Raw genomic sequence first — 17,996 nt, forward strand, 5'->3', positions numbered from 1 at the left:
CAAGCGATGATAACGTTCATTTCACTTTCCCTACTACGCGTCCTTTTCCTGTCCGATCTGCGAGACGCGACATCGTATTCGTATGAGTGCACATTCTTTCATTATTAAAAGGATCATGTTCCAGTTTTTGTTTTGAATCAAATTAAAATTAAGAAACAAAAAATATCTATGGCGGTGGGCAGTGGGCACCATATGATCTATATCTCTGTGAGATACTGAGGTGGATCAAGATGTACTACAAACCACCAACCGCAAATTACGCCGTAACTGGGGAATGTTTATTTGATGAATAATATTGTTTATATAAGCTCTTAATAGAGTTTAATTTTTGAAATCTAAACATCAGTAAAAATTGTTAGAAAGTTGATCAATGTTACACCAATCAATCAATTAAATTACATAAAATTACATTTTTCTTTCGGTACATCATGTCCAAAATATATGTATTAACATAATATGTTTTCTATTTTTCACATATATTTTTTTTCAATTACATTATTCAACATATGCCTCATTTGGAAAATAGATGTTAAAGTATTCATTTTCCTTTCCTCAGAAAACCTTTTTAACCTCTCGGAGAGCCACTAAAAATTAGTCCATGTTGATTCTTTGTTTAGTAACCTGATTTCACGGTTTTCTTGCGGCCGTCATCTTTAGCCTTTATCTATCCACCCACTCCTTTTTCTTTAATTCAATTCAATATTGTATTCCATAATCATCCATCAACAAACGCTAACACTCTTCCCTCACCACCTACAATCTTCCATTCATATATACCCACCCTCCAACTCTTCCCACCACTCTTCGCTCTCTCCCACATTTCCCTTTCCAATGCGCATCACCGCCATGCAGAGATAGATAGATAGATAGCTTCCCTCTCAGATCTGCGTCTCTTCCAATTCGCCGCCATAGGTACGGTACCAATCTTCAATATCTTCTCATCACGCATTCACCCTAATCTTTTCCTGCATAATTCGCTGTTTCGCTTCTGCATTCATCGTCGTTGTGATTGCGTAACGTTTATGCTTAATGCCGGTTTCAGTTTTCGTTGTTTTCTCTGTTACTGCGGGATCTGTCAGAGACTGTTGTTGATCCTCCCTCCGTTTTCAATTCTTGAATCTCTTTCAATTTGCCGTGCTTCCGCATTTCGTCGTTGAATTGAATTTCACTTGAATGTGTGCCTATTTATTTCAAATTTCAAATTTCAAATAGAAGATTTCTCATTCTTTTTTATATTTGGTTATTTTGATTTATGAGCTTGCCTGTTATTCATGAATTTATCAGATCTGGTAGTTTTAGTTTTCCTCAATAGCGCGACGATCTCATGTAATATGAAATAAAATGAGAGGATTCAAACACCTTATGTGATTGATTAGGCATTTAGTGTTTCAATTTTCGTGATTAATTTCCGGGCGAGCAAATTTGGTTAATCTATGAATTGGTTGTTTTGTTTATATCATGCGATTTGCCATCTTACTTGGTAGATATTGTTTATTGATTGTTGCTGTTGCCACTGCTGTGTATGCTGATTCAACATTGGGATGGTTGGTTAATGTCCAGGTCTAAACTATCTGTGAACTACTGACTGCACCCCGCACCCTCTTGCAACATGGCTCAAGGGAAATATGCTAGAATAGACAATAATAAAAGATCGGCTTCTAGTTACTGTTCAACGGTGACTATTGTTGTGTTTGTTGCTTTATGCCTGGTTGGGCTTTGGATGCTCACATCTTCATCTGTAGTGCCTGTGCAAAATGTAGATGTGTCTCAGGATAGTACCACCAATGACGTGAAAGAACAGAGCGAGGTGAAACAACAGAGCGAGAGCGAGAGCGAGGTGAAAGAACAGCCAACTGACACCACTGATAGCAAGCCTAGGCGGTTTGAAGATGATGCCGGAGATCTACCTGAGGATGCAACCAAAGGGGATACTAGTGTCACCTCTGAAAATAACTCTGATTTGCCAGAAAAGCAGGAAGATAAATTGGACGAAAAGCCTGCAGAGCAGTTTTCTGATGATACTAAGACAGAAAGTACCGATTCCAATGAGAGTGAGAAGAAACCTGATTCTGATGAAGGCGAGAAGAAACCTGATTTTGATGAAGGCGAGAAGAAACCTGATTCTGATGAGAGCGAGACGAAACCCGATTCAGGTGAGAGCGAGACGAAACCCGATTCTGATGACAGTGAGAAGAAATCTGATTCCGATGATAACAAGCAGAGTGATTCAGATGGGACAGGGAATAAATCTGACTCTGTTGAAAGTGAAAAGAAACCTGATGACTCCACTGAAACAACTGATAATAGGACCGAAGACAACGAGGAACAAAGTGGTAACAAAGAGTCTGATGAAAGCTCTGATAAGAATAACACAGATGACAAAGCCGACAACCAGAGTTCTAATGAGGCATTTCCTTCTGGGGCCCAGTCAGAGCTTCTGAATGAAACTACAACTCAATCTGGTTCTTTTTCAACTCAGGCAGCAGAGTCATCTCAAGAATCCTCCAAGCAGTCTACTGGGTACAATTGGAAACTCTGCAATGTCACTGCTGGCCCTGACTTCATTCCATGCCTTGACAACTTGAAAGCAATTAAGCATCTTCCAAGCACTAAACACTATGAACACAGAGAAAGGCAATGTCCTGAAGAGCCTCCTACCTGCCTGGTCTCTCTTCCTGAAGGATATAAACGCCCAATTGAGTGGCCTAAAAGCAGAGAGAAGGTAGAAATTAATTAACTCATATGCTTGTCAATTACAATTCTTGCTTTAACAGTTTATTAATTCATAAACATCACCCTGTTCTTCTTCAGATATGGTATTCCAATGTTCCACACACTAAGCTTGCTGAGTTTAAGGGGCACCAGAATTGGGTGAAGGCTACAGGCGAGTACCTTACTTTCCCTGGTGGTGGAACCCAATTCAAACATGGTGCACTTCATTACATCGACACCATAGCACAGGTAAAAGATAATCATTTTGTGTCAAGATTGTCTGTCATTAGCTGCTTTTAGCGTTGAGGCCATGTGTATAGATCTGGATAACCTTTTGCTTCATATACATGTGCTGTGCCTGTAACAAATCCATCATCTTCCAATTCTATTAGATCTCCGCTTAAGCTAATTTCTCGTCCAATAATCTCATAACCACTCAATTTCTTGATCTTATCCATCTATTTCTAATTCAACTATATCGGTCAGACTTTAGCAGGAAAAAAACCTGTGACAGAAATTCTATCTTGTAGAGGTCTCAAATCTTGTTCATCTAACATTGGCATTTCTTGGGTGACTGGTGTGAGAGTTTAACGTTTCACTTTAGTATGATATCCGGATAAAATAATTTTTTTGATGCTGTCTTGAGTCCTTGATATGAAAATAAGTGATTGTAATTTCTTGTTTGTCTTTAAATGTTTAACTTAGGGGAAAAGCCAAATAGATAGGAACTGCATACAAGATGGTGTTAAGAGACTAATAAATAGTAAACAGATAGAGAAGTGGCAGTACTTCTGCTATGGCACTTGGGATTATACATTGAACTTCTCTACCAATAGGAGAAAGAGATCTCATGGGACTGGATGGTTGAGATGGCATTTTTCTTATGTCTAACTTGGGAAAAAGTCAGGGGGTAGGAACTATGCATATATGGTACTAGGAGACAACCAAGATTTGTCAATTACAGGGATATCAGCAACATTTAGACTTCAATGGACACATCTCTTTAACCATAAGAGAAGTTGTTGGATATAATAATGGAGATTTTTTTTTTCCATCCCAGAATTCCTATGTGTGAGGATTCTATATCTGATATGTTCTCTTGATGTTGTTGAGCATTTAACTGAATGTACAACTTCGAATATGCAGTCTGTACCTGATATCTCTTGGGGCCAACAGACACGTGTGATATTAGACGTTGGATGCGGTGTTGCCAGCTTTGGTGGCTTTCTCTTTGAAAGAGATGTACTAACAATGTCATTGGCACCAAAAGATGAACATGAAGCTCAGGTTCAATTTGCACTTGAAAGGGGAATTCCTGCTATATCTGCTGTCATGGGCACGAAGAGGCTTCCCTTCCCTGGAAATGTATTTGATGCTGTCCATTGTGCACGCTGCAGGGTCCCTTGGCATATAGAAGGTATTTCATTAGCCAAAATTCTTCATCGTACGAGCTTTAACTTTGTATACAGCATTTTAGAATTTTTCCTGCTTTGTTTTGAAGCTTACTCTTTGTGCAAGTGTAGGTGGCAAACTTCTTTTGGAACTGAATAGACTATTGCGACCTGGTGGTTTCTTTGTATGGTCTGCTACTCCTATTTATCAGAAGCTTCCTGAAGATGTTGAAATATGGAATGGTAAATGATTTTATTGTCTGCTTCTTTTAAGCATTTTTATGTTGGCATTTTTTTTCTGAAACTTTATGAATTCATTTGCAGAAATGAAGAAACTAACAAAAGCATTGTGCTGGGAAGTTGTGTCCATCACCAAGGATAAACTTAATGGAGTTGGTATAGCTGTCTACAAGAAGCCAACTTCTAATGAGTGCTATGAGAAACGTTCTCAGAATCAGCCTCCTATGTGTGAAGATTCTGATGATCGTAATGCTGCATGGTACTTCCTTTACTGAGAAATCAATATTTTTTTAACTAAAAACCAAATTAGAAAAAAAAGAGTATTTGACTGAATTAGTTGTGGATTTGCATCTTTATTGTAATATAAACAGCTGCAGGCGTATATTTTATTCAATTTTCCCCTAAGGAACATATGTTTGAGCATATAAGGATATGAAACAACAACCACTGACCAAGCCTTATATGACACTTCTTCAGTTGGATTCTTTTAAATTGAACAGTGTTTTCGTTACAAAAAAGTCTGCCAAAGTTTCAAACCTGCAGTACTATTAAGGAGGGGGACACTGATATTCTCATGCTTACTTTTTATACCACTTTTATTACATTGGAATTTGTCTCTAGGATACACACACATGCTTGCATCCCATATGCAATAATCGAATTGGCTTACATTATACACCAAAAAAAGGTGTAACATATAACTGATGTTCTCATTGGTGGCAGGAACGTTGCTTTACAAGCTTGCATGCACAAAGCGCCAGTGAATTCTTCAGAACGTGGGTCACAATGGCCAGAGAAGTGGCCAGCAAGACTGGCCAACACACCTTACTGGTTGACAAGTTCTCAAGTTGGAGTTTATGGAAAGCCTGCTCCTGAAGATTTTACTGCTGATTATGAATACTGGAAACGTGTAGTTTCCAAGTCTTATCTAAATGGGTTAGGAATTCAATGGTCCAATGTGCGGAATGTCATGGATATGAGATCGGTCTATGGAGGGTGAGTAAAATTGTTTCTGATGTTACTCTACATTATATTTACCTCCTATTTGCGCCACCAGTGTTTTGACACCTTTGTCTGTCTTTTGGGTTCTAGGTTTGCTGCTGCTTTGAAGGATTTGAAAATTTGGGTAATGAATGTGGTTACAGTTGACTCCCCAGACACACTTCCTATTATTTATGAACGAGGTCTTTTTGGCATATATCATGATTGGTGTGAATCATTTAGCACCTATCCCAGGTCCTATGATCTACTTCATGCAGATCATCTGTTTTCAAAGCTTAAGAAAAGGTGCTAACTAACTACTTTCATTCCTCATACATCACCAGCAAATAAATATTGTTTGTCAGATTAGACACAATTGGTAAATTTTTTTTGGTCTCATTTTGATATGTTTATTGGTCACACAGGTGCAAGTTTGAAGCTGTAGTGGCGGAGGTTGATAGGATGCTCCGGCCCGAGGGAAAGCTTATTGTCCGGGACAGCGTTGAGATAATCAATGAGCTTCAGAGCTTGGTGAAGTCTATGCAGTGGGAGGTTCGTATGACTTACTCTAAAGAAAATGTGGGGTTTTTGTGTGTCCAGAAGTCCATGTGGCGGCCTAAAGAACTCGAGACACTCGAGTATGCTCGTTAAACATGGATGAGATGCCAACAACAGAGTTAGGTGGTTTTTGGGGTTTTGCCGCTCAAAATTCTTGTGCAATTGTACTTAAAACCATTATTCATGTATCATTAAGTTAGGTATTTATGTAATTGTTTTATTTTTCATTGGTAATTTTGATCTCTATTTAGAGGTTGGTGTCTTTTGGTGTAACATGTTACCATAGGTAAGGAAATTTGATCACACGTTCTTGCAAATGTAGAGGCCTTTGGTAATCAATAGTTGAGATTCTGGAATTTTGTGAGATGTCCTCCAAAATTTGACAGTAATTATATAGTTGAATATTTTGACATGGATAACACATTATTGATCTGAATATGCAATTACTGGTTTGTTAAAGCTCATGGATAGTATATCAATGGCACAACATGCCATCCAATGGAATAAAGCGAAAAAATTGTTCACATTTTAATTAAGAAGTAAGTATACTTATATCTTGATCTTGGTTTTGATGCGATTTGAATTCCATTTTCCACTCATGTCTAAGTTGTATAGTGATATATTGTTTTTCTCTTAGTAATTCTCTTAAATAAAAAGGCAGTAAAAAAATAATACATACTATATTTGTCACTCAGAAAGTTTGTCACTATATTTTCCATGTAAAATCATATTCTCTTCTATGTTACATTTTTTTGAGATTAAAACTTTGCATTATAGATAAGCAATGCAGGTAAGCATTACTCACAAATATAAATCTATACAATTTGAAAATGAAAAAAAAAAAGTTCAAATGCAATGCTCAAACCTCAATGAGTGGCGAGTGCCCTTCTTAATATTTTTTTCAAATCACGAGCATTCTTTACCGAAACAATTTTGTTTAAGTTGAGTAGGAGCACTATGAGAAACAAAGCCCTGCTTACAAAGTATTTAACGCAACTGAATTTATGAACATTTTTTTTTATAATTTTCTAATTCGTCATTGAATAAAACAATAAAGAGTACAAAGTTAATTAAGTATGCCAACGGGTCAACAAAGGGTGCATCTATTGTCAATAATAGTGTTTAATCTAAGTTGGATTGGGTCCTGGCAGTTACATGAAGTGCTCAAAATCTAGAGCGAGTCTGAAGGATTTCACTGGTGAAAATTCACCTCCACCCATTTTTTTCTTTTTCAACTTTTACTTCTCCTAACCCTTCTCACTAGCCTATTTTTATGCCTCTCTTTTAGTTTCTCTACACAATATGTAAATGTAATCAATATCCTAAAAGTTCATTAATTAATTCCACTACCCTCAATGGAAGATGAGAGTCACAATAATAACACTTTGCCAAATAATGGGTTTAGCTCAGGAAGCCCTGAAAGTCCTTGCTTAAAGCCAAACAACAATAATCACCATAACAAAGAACAGGACCGTTTTCTCCCTATAGCCAATGTTGGTAGAATCATGAAAAAAGTGATTCCTGCAAATGGGAAAATCTCAAAGGATGCTAAAGAGACAGTTCAAGAATGTGTGTCAGAGTTCATTAGCTTTGTCACAGGGGAAGCATCTGACAAGTGTCAAAGGGAAAAGAGGAAAACCATCAATGGTGATGATATCATATGGGCCATCACAACCTTAGGATTTGATGATTATGTGGAGCCATTGAAAACTTACCTTGTGAAATACAGAGAGATTGAAGGAGAAAAGGTGAACACACCAAAGCAACAACAACAACAACGTTCTGATCAACAGAGGCTACTTCAACATCAACATAGCCAAGATGAAAATAATATTAATAACCAACCATTCAACTGTGTATATACAACCTCAACAAATCTCATGTCTCATCATCAGCCTCCTTTTGTGGCGGCGGATCAGCCATTTCCACTCCCTTTCTCAACAAATTCAATTCAAAAACAGTTAAGGCCACAGGACCAGATTGATTCAGTGGGGCATTGGTATGAGTAGCCAAGGTTTTAAATTGCGATTGCAGTCACGCGCAATTGTGAATAAATGGGGGGTGGTGCGATTGCAATTGCAGTCACGATACCGATGCAGGGACTTCAAAACCCGTTACATCGGTTGCGGACCGCAATTTAAAACCCTATGAGTACCTAATACCATGCTTTATATATACATGATTATGCTTATAAGAATATATAATACTTAATGTAATGTCTATAGTACAAGAATATACAATGTGCATCTTTAGTCCTTAGAGTTTTTTTCTGTTTGTACTTGTCGTATAATAAAGATAACTACATATCTGGTTTAATCCATCCTCCACTAGTTATTGTACTTGCATCTTCTAATTGCTTTGGTAATATAGATTTGAGGAGAGAAGGATTGAGCCATATGTTGGTATGAAAAATGGTTAAGTACCGAAGGTTTGTGTGTATATGCTATTCGAATTTCTTAGAGAATTTCTAAGATGTGGACCTAAAGGAAAATGAAGTCTTGGTATGAATTCAATGTGGAATTGGTTTGGTTGGCTCTTACTCCAAATTAATGGTGTAATTTGTTATTTGAATAGGTATTCGAATTCCGGATAAGCTTTTATTTGTTTTTCAGTTGGAAACGTCCCAACAAGCCAACACACATTCACACAATTATGAGATAAAAAGTCCAACGGAACCAAAATGATGAATTGAGTGAACATACCCTAATTGATTCAACCCACTGCATCTTCATTTCTTTTTATGCAAATCATCAAGGTTGACCTGTTTAGGCTAGATGGTAATCTAATTTAACTAAGATTCGGTTATGCTAATGAGTTTAACACCATTTCATTTCAAAGCACAATATGTTCAAATTCAATGCATCGTAGTAATCCATCACTTGTCAACCTATGTAAAGTTATACATAAGACATAATATATATATATATATATATATATATGAGATTATTTAAAAAGAAAAAAGAACTATAAGAAAAAACTTACATCAATTGCAAGTCTTAACGTACTTATATGTCTCAAAAAAAATTATAGATAATATATTTTCACTCAAATTGTTTTGATTAAGCGGATGAGAAGTACATATATAATAAAAACAGAACAATCAAGGAGTGGAACAAGGTTTGATACTTGATGAAATTCTGAGACTGTCTTAAAGCATCTAAAACTTTCTTCCTCTCATCTGCCTCTATCATTGCTTTCATTTCAGCTCTTAGCACTTTGTTCTCCATCTCTTGCACTACCAACCTTTTTGCTACTTCAATGTCTGTCTTACATCTTGCATTTTCTGATTCAGCCTCTTTCAGTCTCTGCTCCTGTTTCAAGTTCCAATCCTGAAGTTCAATCACCTGGACAAAAAAAATAAATAGTAGAGTCAGCATACTCATGCTTAAACTTTCATGACTTAATGCAAGTGAAAACATTTTAAGAGGCGAAAAATTGAAAAATTGAGGGATCTACTCAGAACCTTCTGATTTGAGCTTTTTACTTCTCTGCAGGCTGCATGGTACAATTCCATTGCATGCTTATGCTCTAGCTTATGTCTTAAGACTTCATCTTCCATACTATCCTGCAAGATTGAGATGATGCATTTCTTTAACATCAATGCTATGTTACTAGGAAGAAATGGTTATTAAGGTGTGTGTGAAAAGTAGGAATACATAACAATAGTAATATTAATACATGGTAGGATGTATGAGAAAATTATTTTTAAAGATAACTGTACCTTACTTTCATTGTCTTAATTACCAATAATAACTCGTATCAATAAATTGACTTACTAAGGAGAACAATGGTCCTTCACCGCATGAAAAATCATTCATAGTGTCCACACTGGCAGTTTTGGAAGATGAGAATAAGGGCTCAAAGTTTCCATTTAAAATTTCTGATGATGATGAAGATCCAACCAGTCCTCCAGATTCCAAATTTTCATAAAATGAGAGATAATCACTGTCTGTGCTTAGCCTTGCATGTGGGTTATCATTCTCCACAACTGAGACCTCATCATATAACCTGTAATAAGATAAAATACATTCATTAAAGCAAATTATAGCACATTTGTAAATCCTTCTACAATTGACTCTGTAGTCAAAATCAATTCTAGGGGAGAAGCTTCTGTGAGTAGCGTTTTAGTGACAAAAATGATTTTGAAGAAAAATAAGTTGATCCAATTTGCATTCTATCATTTGATTTGATTTTCCCACTTCAGGGAATCCTACTACAGAGTTGAGACTCAAGATTATGTATCATTTTCCATCAAACCATTATTGCTTATTTCAAAATTGGTATCCTAGTTGATCAAAACTTGTGCTGAAATTATCTTACTATTATCCAGAGTTTTTTTTGTTGATTGAGCCTTTAGTTACTATCTTTGCCAAAGGAAAATTCCCTAGTAGGTTTCTATGACCTTAAGAGTACAAAGAATTTTAGTCACAACTCTAGTTTGGAAGAGCTTATTTGAGATTATCTTTCAACATAAGCGATTATGGAAGTATCTGAGAGCTTATGTAAATAGCTTATGACCTACCTATAAGCTACTTATTTTCTTAAACTGCTTAGATTAGCTTACAAACTTATGCGATAAGCACTGATTGCTTTAAGCGCTTAATTAAGTTGTTTACCAAAACGCGTCGAATTGGTATTGTGTACTTTAGGCTAATCATTAACATTTATACATCCACACATGTATAAATCAGTTAGCATGTTTGGACTGCCTTTTTTTTTCTCAGAATCAATTCTGGCACTCAGGAGCTATTCACATAATTAACTCCAGAACGATTTCCAAACAAGCAGAGTGATGATACTTGTATGTATCTGGCCTTAAACAAAATACTTACATGTCAGGATCTGATTGAGTCGCATTGTGATAGATAGTTTGATTTCTTTCAACTGCATGGATAGCTTGGGCAGAACGTGAAGCAGGACGCATAGCACTGACTTTCCCCTTGTATATAATGTAAACATTACAGAAATTTGGTGCTGACTTTAGTACACTGCTTGAAACATCTGAATTCTTGAATATCCTTAAACTGATTCAAGAAAAAGCTGGTGTTTCAGATATAATACTAATGCAAATTTGTATCAAATCATTCATGTGCTTAGATTCTTGAGAACCTTGAAAGCTACCTGGAAAGGCCATTCCTTGATAATGTGCCAAGTATCAATGTATCAACTCCACCTAAGGAGACATAATCAAGGAGTGCTCTTGCCACATCTGAACTGTAAAGAATCACAGTCTCAAATTGCACCTGAATAATAGAAACTACTTCAATAAAAACTGAAAAGATCAATTGATAAATATTATGTCATTTTTCCCTTTATTTTCATATGCAAACAGAAGAACATCACTTCCACCAAATAAGAAATGAAAAAAACAAACAAACAACTTGCAAAGTGCTGCGTAGAGACTAGTGTTAATTAAGTGCACGTTCGGAAATTCTTCTATAATTGATTCTGAAGCCGAAATCAATTCTAGGAAATAGTTTCTGTGAGTAACTTCTGAATGCCAGAATTGATTTTGAGAAAAATAAGTTGATCCAAACATGCTATAAGCAACATACCTTTCTACGGGTGCAAAAGCACCTATATGGAAGTAATATTTGCAAAGCTTGATGATCTGGTTCTTGTTGGGTCACAATTTCACTGTTTCCTGCCACACCTGAAAGAGAAATTGAATCATGCCCTCTAAAGAAAAAATAGAAATTTAAGATAGAAAATATGGGGCAAATGAAAACTTATAAAATGGACTTAAAGCCCAAATGTTATTGATGGATATAATCAGCTAGTTTATGCACATTTTATTAGGCTAAGCTCACTTTTGTTCTGTTAATTTTTCAGTTAGCTATGAGCATGGCATACCACTATGAGCGACAAAACTCTTCATTGCACTTAACACAGATCTATTCACAAAGCCTCGAACTTAAAACATTTGCTTAAGCTACAATAAGCTCACACGAGTTAATATATGTGTTTGGTGGTACAAGAGTGTTATCTATGTTGTTAATTTCTAAACTGACAACAGTATAGGAGTACCACTCCCAATTGCAGCAATTACAGGTTGGTCATTCCTTCATTTGGGCATCAACAATTCATTTTTTAATGAAATATAAATTTAGAGAATGGCCAAGTAAGGTGTCAACAAACCTGGGTTATTGTTGGTCTGACAAATAACATGGACTTTGAATCTATTCTTGCTTTGACAAATAACATGAAATACAATACTTTTGGCTCCCTCAAAAGTATAAATACTAATATTTGATCCCATTAAATAAAATAAAATATTATTTGTGTAGTTTTAAATTGTGGTTGCTGACTTGTTGTTTCAATTATGGTCATATGGAGAAATTTGAAATTATGAAAAATTACAGATAAATGTGGTTGATTAATAATCAGTTTGTATTTGTGTTTGTGCATGTTTTTCTCAAAACTTGTAACTCTTGAAATCACGCACGTTGAAAGCAATTGAGACGCGGTTCTAAACATAATCTAATACAATTGCGATGATTGAAGAAAGCTTAGTATCATGTGTACAATAAAAATTGTTGGATTGCTATTTAAAACCATAATTATTTGTGAATGATGATGGTAATATAGGTGGGAACAAACCTGGGTTAGATTGTGATCTATGAACAACATGGATTAGTTTTAGGGGCCGGCTTCTGGGGAAAAGGTTATCAATTGCCCATTTGAAAGCATACTGGCTGGATTTTTCCTTGTCCACTGCTACAGCCACCACCCCCTCTCCATGCACTTGCCTTGTTTCTCCATTATCCCTTGTATTCCACATTGTTAACCCTTTTCCCCACAGATGATGGCGCCAAACATTGTTAACACTTTTTTGGATTATGCAATCATAATAATGGTAGTTTTTTTGTTAAATTATGTGTCACAATAATGTGGCATGTAACCTCAATGATACAGGTTTAAGAAAAATTGACTCTAGAAGAATTGGTTGTTGGAGACAACAGATGAGGTACTAAAAATAAAATCGGATAAGAGGCTTCCCTTTAGTTTTGGTCAAGTTCTATGCACAAATCAATTAAGAGGGTAATGTGGTATGTAAGTGTAATAGCCTCCTTTATGTGATTAAAATGACAGCAAAGTATTCTTGTACAAATCTATTAAGATGTATAGAGCATATTTTTTTGAAGGGCTGGTTAAGATGTATAGAAATCTATAATCTTGCTTATGTACTTTTTACACATGTAATTGTGTGTGTAATTTTTATAGATCCTACCCTTCTATTAAATAAAAAAAATTACTACAAAGATGACATTAAAATTTCATTAGGCATTGAATGTTTGTTATATATTATGACAACTAGTCAACAATAAAATTACTAAAAATGGTTATGATGGTTTTTGTCTGAGAAGATGGTAATTAGCTAATTATTGTCAATCCAAGTCATTTGCAGAAACATCAACAAGAAGACAAGAAGAAGAACCTCTTCAATCATTTTCAACTTTCTCTCTCCTTCACAATCGTGTATTACAACTTTTTTGTATGATGATGTTGAAATCTATTGTTAGGCATACACAACGCACCCTTTAGCTGTTCTGGAACTGGAAATCTAGCTTTAGTACAATTTTGTTTGCTTAGAAGAAAAAATAAAAACTAACTTTGAGCATTTTACCTTTTAAGCTGGCAAAAAGTTTAGTTTTTATGCATTGATAAATAAATTTAGTACTGGGATTTGTATAATCATTGAACTTTGTTTTTAAGTATGGTCCTGTCTTCTTTTTTTAATCTTCAACTCCCCATTGCTTTTTGTTTAATTTGCATTTTGATACAGGTGAAAGGAGGTTCTAGTTATGGGACATGGAGGGTCGAGACATCATCATCATCATCATCATCATGGTCATTTATCCCAGCAACCTCCTTCATATGTTGGGAGTTCAGCCAATTCTAACTATCAATATCATAAACCATCTTCTGATGCTGGAACTTCAAAGAATACTAGACATCAACATAAGCAGCGCCCCAAGTATATAGCTGACAATTTCAGCTCATTGGATCAGGTTTTCACTGCTACTTTTGCTCATTGATTTAGAAAAATGGTCAGTGGTGATCTTAGCCTTAGCATATGATATTTTAAGGTTGTTTCTGCTCTGAGAGAAGCTGGTCTGGAATCTTCAAACTTAATACTCGGTATTGACTTCACCAAAAGCAATGAATGGACAGGTTGGTTCTTTTGAATATGAAATTATGTTGTACATACACATTAGTATGGAGAATGCAGAAAAGTCACACCTTCATAATTATAGGCAAGCGTTCCTTCAATAACAAAAGCCTCCATCATATTGGTAGCACTCCTAATCCATATGAGCAAGCTATCTCTATCATTGGCCGTACTCTCTCTTCGTTTGATGAAGATAATCTGATACCATGTTTTGGATTTGGTGATGGTGAGCTGCTTTTTCTGATTTAGCTATGAGGGACAAATGCTGTATGTTTTCTCTTCTATTGATACGATATCCTTTGCTTGTAGCATCTACACATGATCAGAATGTCTTCAGCTTTTTTCCTGATCATCGCTGTTGTAATGGTTTCGAGGAAGCACTTGCACGCTACAGAGAGATTGTTCCATGCTTAAAATTGTCAGGTATGATAAAAATATTATCTTCCTTGCTAGATGAATTTATAATTTTGCTACAAGTATCTGTCTCAAATATATTCAATGACTTTGGACAATTACACTACTATATAGTGATGGGCTCAGAATAGTGGTATGATGCTGATTGGAAGCCTTATTGTACGAGATTGTATGATTGTTCTGTCAAGTTAGAACACCAATAAATGCTTACTTGTTGAATACATATTGATTTGTGCTAGGAATTGCAATGCAGATTCAATCACAGCAAAACCTGTGAAAGGCTAGGGCTTCTTATGCAGTTCATACTCTATAATCACAATTATCAATGGGGAAAATTGTTGAGCAACTAAAAGTTATCAAGTGAATGTAGAGGGGACCTAGCCAAATAAGTTAATCCTAGTCCCCTCCGTCATGGGCCTACGGGCCACACCATTACCCACATGAATCAATTCTATGGATATTCAAACCTTACTAAACGGATCACAAAAATTTTTAGGTGGCCTCAAATGCATCCCTATATGCAAATTAAAAAACAAACATCTGACAATAGTTATTAGATAATTCTAAAACTTATAACTCAATCAGACCTTTTCACTGGATATTTTCATAGTTTGTCATAAGAGTTTTGAGACAAATAGCTATCTCTTGTTGAAATTTGAAGTATCTTGGCAATTATTAAGTAAGTTGTTTGTGCAGTTTGGATAAAATTGAATCTTGAATAGTGAATCTTACGAATCTTAACTAGGAAATCTTAGATTGCAGGCTATATATTTTAAACAGGTTTTAATCTAGTTTCCTGGTAAAACATTCCTAAGTGGAGGGGTGGGAATTCAACTTTTCTGAAGGTGGGCTAACATTTCCAAAAACATTATAAGCTTACCAAATAAATTTTATACATTCCCAGAATCATAATTACTAGGAAACATGATTCACAAGAATGAGAAAAGACTGCATACGAACGCTGCCTTGTTAAAAAAGGAAGCAGTACATAGGGGAGATAGTGTAAATATCCAGGCAATGATATGAAGATTTAATTATGAGTCCTTATCCACAGGTCCAACATCATTTGCCCCAGTAATCGACGCAGCAATTAACACTGTGGAAAGAAGCAACGGTCAATATCATGTTCTTGTGATTATTGCTGATGGGCAGGTTATACTTGTTTAATATTGACCTGATATATTTTCTTTTCATGTCATGATTTAATGGCCTTTTCTTAAATTTTCTTCTATTTCTGGAATATCTTGTTTTTTACAGCTTAGTCCGCAAGAACAAGCAACTGTTCATTCTATCACAGCTGCAAGGTAAAGCAATGTCTTCAGTAGTCTTCTGCTATTGTTTGTGGTGTCTGTCTTTGATGTGGAGCTATTCTGATTGTCAGTCACTATCCTCTCTCAATTGTTTTGGTTGGAGTCGGAGATGGACCATGGAATGCAATGCATAATTTTGATGACAGCATGCCTGATCGCAAATTTGATAACTTCCAGGTACTTGACATTATGTTTTATTGTGTGTATATACTTGTGATCACCCTGAGAAAAGACTGCTTAATCTCAAAAAGACTGGAAGATTTTCAGTATTCCATATTTAGAATACCACTCTTAACTCTGAATTATTTCTTATATTTGGAGTTTCTTATAGTTACTGTTATTGATTTGTTAGCAACATTTTGTTCACTGTTGCCCCTCCAGTTTGTGAATTACACAAATATGATGTCTGAAAACAAAGAGACATCCAAGAAGGAAACCGCATTTGCACTTGCTGCCCTTATGGAAATTCCAATTCAGTATCGCATAGTCCAAAATCTACGAGTCCCCAAGTAAGTTATGAACTGAAGTATGTTAATTGTAAGTTGCGACTATAACCGCGTCTCATCTCGTGTTCTTTTGATGCAGAGGAAAATCAAAAAGGTATCAAGCCAGAAAGCCTTGCCCTCCCCCTAAGGAGGTAGATCATGGTAATGCCTTACCAAAAGTGCCACAAAAGAAGGTAATAGATGACAATGCATTACCAGAAGTTCCAGACAAAAAAAGCTTAGGATCAGCTGAGCCGACCGCTTCAGATGCTACAGAATCAGTACGTTACTCTTGTACCCCCACCATATTGTCTTTCTCCTGCTTTAGATTCATTAAAAGATCACATTATGGTTACAATATTAAATCCCCTCTTGTTCTAGGTATGCCTTATTTGCCTCACCAATCCGAAGAACATGGCTTTTGGATGTGGTCATTTAGTAAGTCTGATTGATGAACTTATTCTTGTTTAATGCTTATGTTAGTGTGCTAAGAGGTTATACTTATAGCTGTTTGTGTGAATGATAATCTATCTCAAAGGGAGTTTAGATTATAATTGTTGCACTGGAGGAACTTTCACTTCACTTCTGCTGTACTAATGAAAGTTCAAAGGAAAATGAAAAAGATTGTCTTTCCTTTCTCCCAATCAAAATTCTGCAACATTTCAACATTGACATGTAATCTGATTTTTCATGTAAACATGCCATCTTCTAAAAATTAGCATGATAAAGCAACAAATTGGTAGGAAAAAGCATTCTATTTTCGGCCATTCATATAGAATTGCTCTGCATAAAGGAACAATTGGCTATATAACATTATAACTTACATGTGAAAATGTCTCTTATTTATTTCAACTTTTTTTCTTTAATGTAGACTTGCAAGGAGTGTGGTGTGACCTTATCTTCATGCCCTATGTGCCGGCAGCAAATTACAACTCGTCTCAAACTATACGCTTAAGTTGGAGGTTTCTTAGCATACACTGCTATTGCCAACTGATAAGATTACTGCTATTGCCAACTGATAAGGAATGTCCCACCTGTAAAATTATAAGCATTTCAAATAAAAAAATGTTGTACAAAAAGGTTGGAATGTTTACATTTAATGTTGATTGCATTTCTTTTTTTTTTTTCTTCATCGGAAGATGTTGATTGCATTTCAAGAAGCCATGTTACTCTTATTCACTTAATAATAAAAAATTAGGCTTAAATGCTCAATTGACCCATGTAATTGTAAAGAGAATCAACTCTGGTCCCTGTAAAGTTTTCGTATCAAATTGGATCCCTAAAAAAAAATTTAATCAAATTAAGGACAAATGTGTCGGCCGCTGTTAAGATTAAAACATAACTAAATACAACCCTAAAATTAAAATCTAATATCTTAACCTAGCAGCCCCACCCCCTCTCTTCTTCCTCAACACCATAATGTTTAATCAGAATAATAGTTAAAATTTCCCAGTATGAACTGGTTTCAGAGATGAAGTGAACTGAACTGGAAGAAGAAGTTGAAATTCACCTCCATATACATATTTCACAAATGCACCAAAATTATAGAAGCAGTTGGAGAATGGTAGAACAGGGGATCTGGGAAAATAAATAAAACAATTGACGAAATTCTAGTAAATAAATAAGAGATAAAGAGTAGAGTCAGCTGAATAAGTGAAGAGACTGTGGTTATCTTACATTGACACATGCGAGGATAGTAATAGATAGTTTACATGATCAGTGGAAGCTTAAA

The 17,996-nt window shown here is 35.6% G+C and overlaps 4 protein-coding genes across 5 annotated transcripts; 3 read left to right on the plus strand and 1 right to left on the minus strand.

Moving 5' to 3' along the window:
• The first annotated feature begins 681 nt into the window (after positions 1 to 681).
• Positions 682 to 6,301, plus strand: LOC130714824 (probable methyltransferase PMT26). Its single transcript, XM_057564781.1, has 9 exons — positions 682 to 912; positions 1,561 to 2,722; positions 2,812 to 2,961; positions 3,859 to 4,129; positions 4,236 to 4,346; positions 4,428 to 4,602; positions 5,067 to 5,339; positions 5,436 to 5,630; positions 5,750 to 6,301. Exons 2-9 carry the CDS (start codon positions 1,610 to 1,612, stop codon positions 5,973 to 5,975), a joined length of 2,514 nt encoding a protein of 837 aa, XP_057420764.1. The 5' UTR covers positions 682 to 912; positions 1,561 to 1,609; the 3' UTR covers positions 5,976 to 6,301.
• Positions 6,302 to 7,237: 936 nt separating this feature from the next.
• On the plus strand, positions 7,238 to 8,346 carry LOC130714827 (nuclear transcription factor Y subunit B-7). The gene has a single exon (XM_057564786.1). The coding sequence runs from the start codon at positions 7,238 to 7,240 to the stop codon at positions 7,889 to 7,891; it is 654 nt and encodes a 217-aa protein (XP_057420769.1). The 3' UTR covers positions 7,892 to 8,346.
• A 581-nt stretch (positions 8,347 to 8,927) lies between these two features.
• Positions 8,928 to 12,807, minus strand: LOC130714826 (U-box domain-containing protein 52). 2 transcript variants are annotated; one of them, XM_057564784.1, is made up of 7 exons: positions 12,483 to 12,807; positions 11,438 to 11,526; positions 11,004 to 11,125; positions 10,715 to 10,906; positions 9,659 to 9,890; positions 9,346 to 9,447; positions 8,928 to 9,226 (listed from the first exon to the last, which is right to left on the minus strand). In XM_057564784.1, the coding sequence occupies exons 1-7, from the start codon at positions 12,661 to 12,663 to the stop codon at positions 8,942 to 8,944; spliced, it is 1,203 nt and encodes a 400-aa protein (XP_057420767.1). In that variant the 5' UTR covers positions 12,664 to 12,807; the 3' UTR covers positions 8,928 to 8,941. The 2 variants fall into 2 exon arrangements, with proteins under 2 accessions (XP_057420767.1, XP_057420766.1); XM_057564783.1 differs by having other exon boundaries at positions 11,438 to 11,535; positions 12,483 to 12,806.
• Positions 12,808 to 13,460: 653 nt separating this feature from the next.
• On the plus strand, positions 13,461 to 17,276 carry LOC130714825 (E3 ubiquitin-protein ligase RGLG3-like). Its single transcript, XM_057564782.1, has 12 exons — positions 13,461 to 13,597; positions 13,669 to 13,894; positions 13,973 to 14,057; positions 14,141 to 14,281; positions 14,365 to 14,478; positions 15,524 to 15,621; positions 15,727 to 15,773; positions 15,851 to 15,956; positions 16,161 to 16,288; positions 16,365 to 16,545; positions 16,646 to 16,702; positions 17,136 to 17,276. Exons 2-12 carry the CDS (start codon positions 13,688 to 13,690, stop codon positions 17,217 to 17,219), a joined length of 1,248 nt encoding a protein of 415 aa, XP_057420765.1. The 5' UTR covers positions 13,461 to 13,597; positions 13,669 to 13,687; the 3' UTR covers positions 17,220 to 17,276.
• Positions 17,277 to 17,996: the final 720 nt, after the last annotated feature.

The sequence above is a fragment of the Lotus japonicus genome, chromosome 4 (assembly GCF_012489685.1).
Source record: "Lotus japonicus ecotype B-129 chromosome 4, LjGifu_v1.2".
Classification (NCBI taxonomy): domain Eukaryota; kingdom Viridiplantae; phylum Streptophyta; class Magnoliopsida; order Fabales; family Fabaceae; genus Lotus; species Lotus japonicus.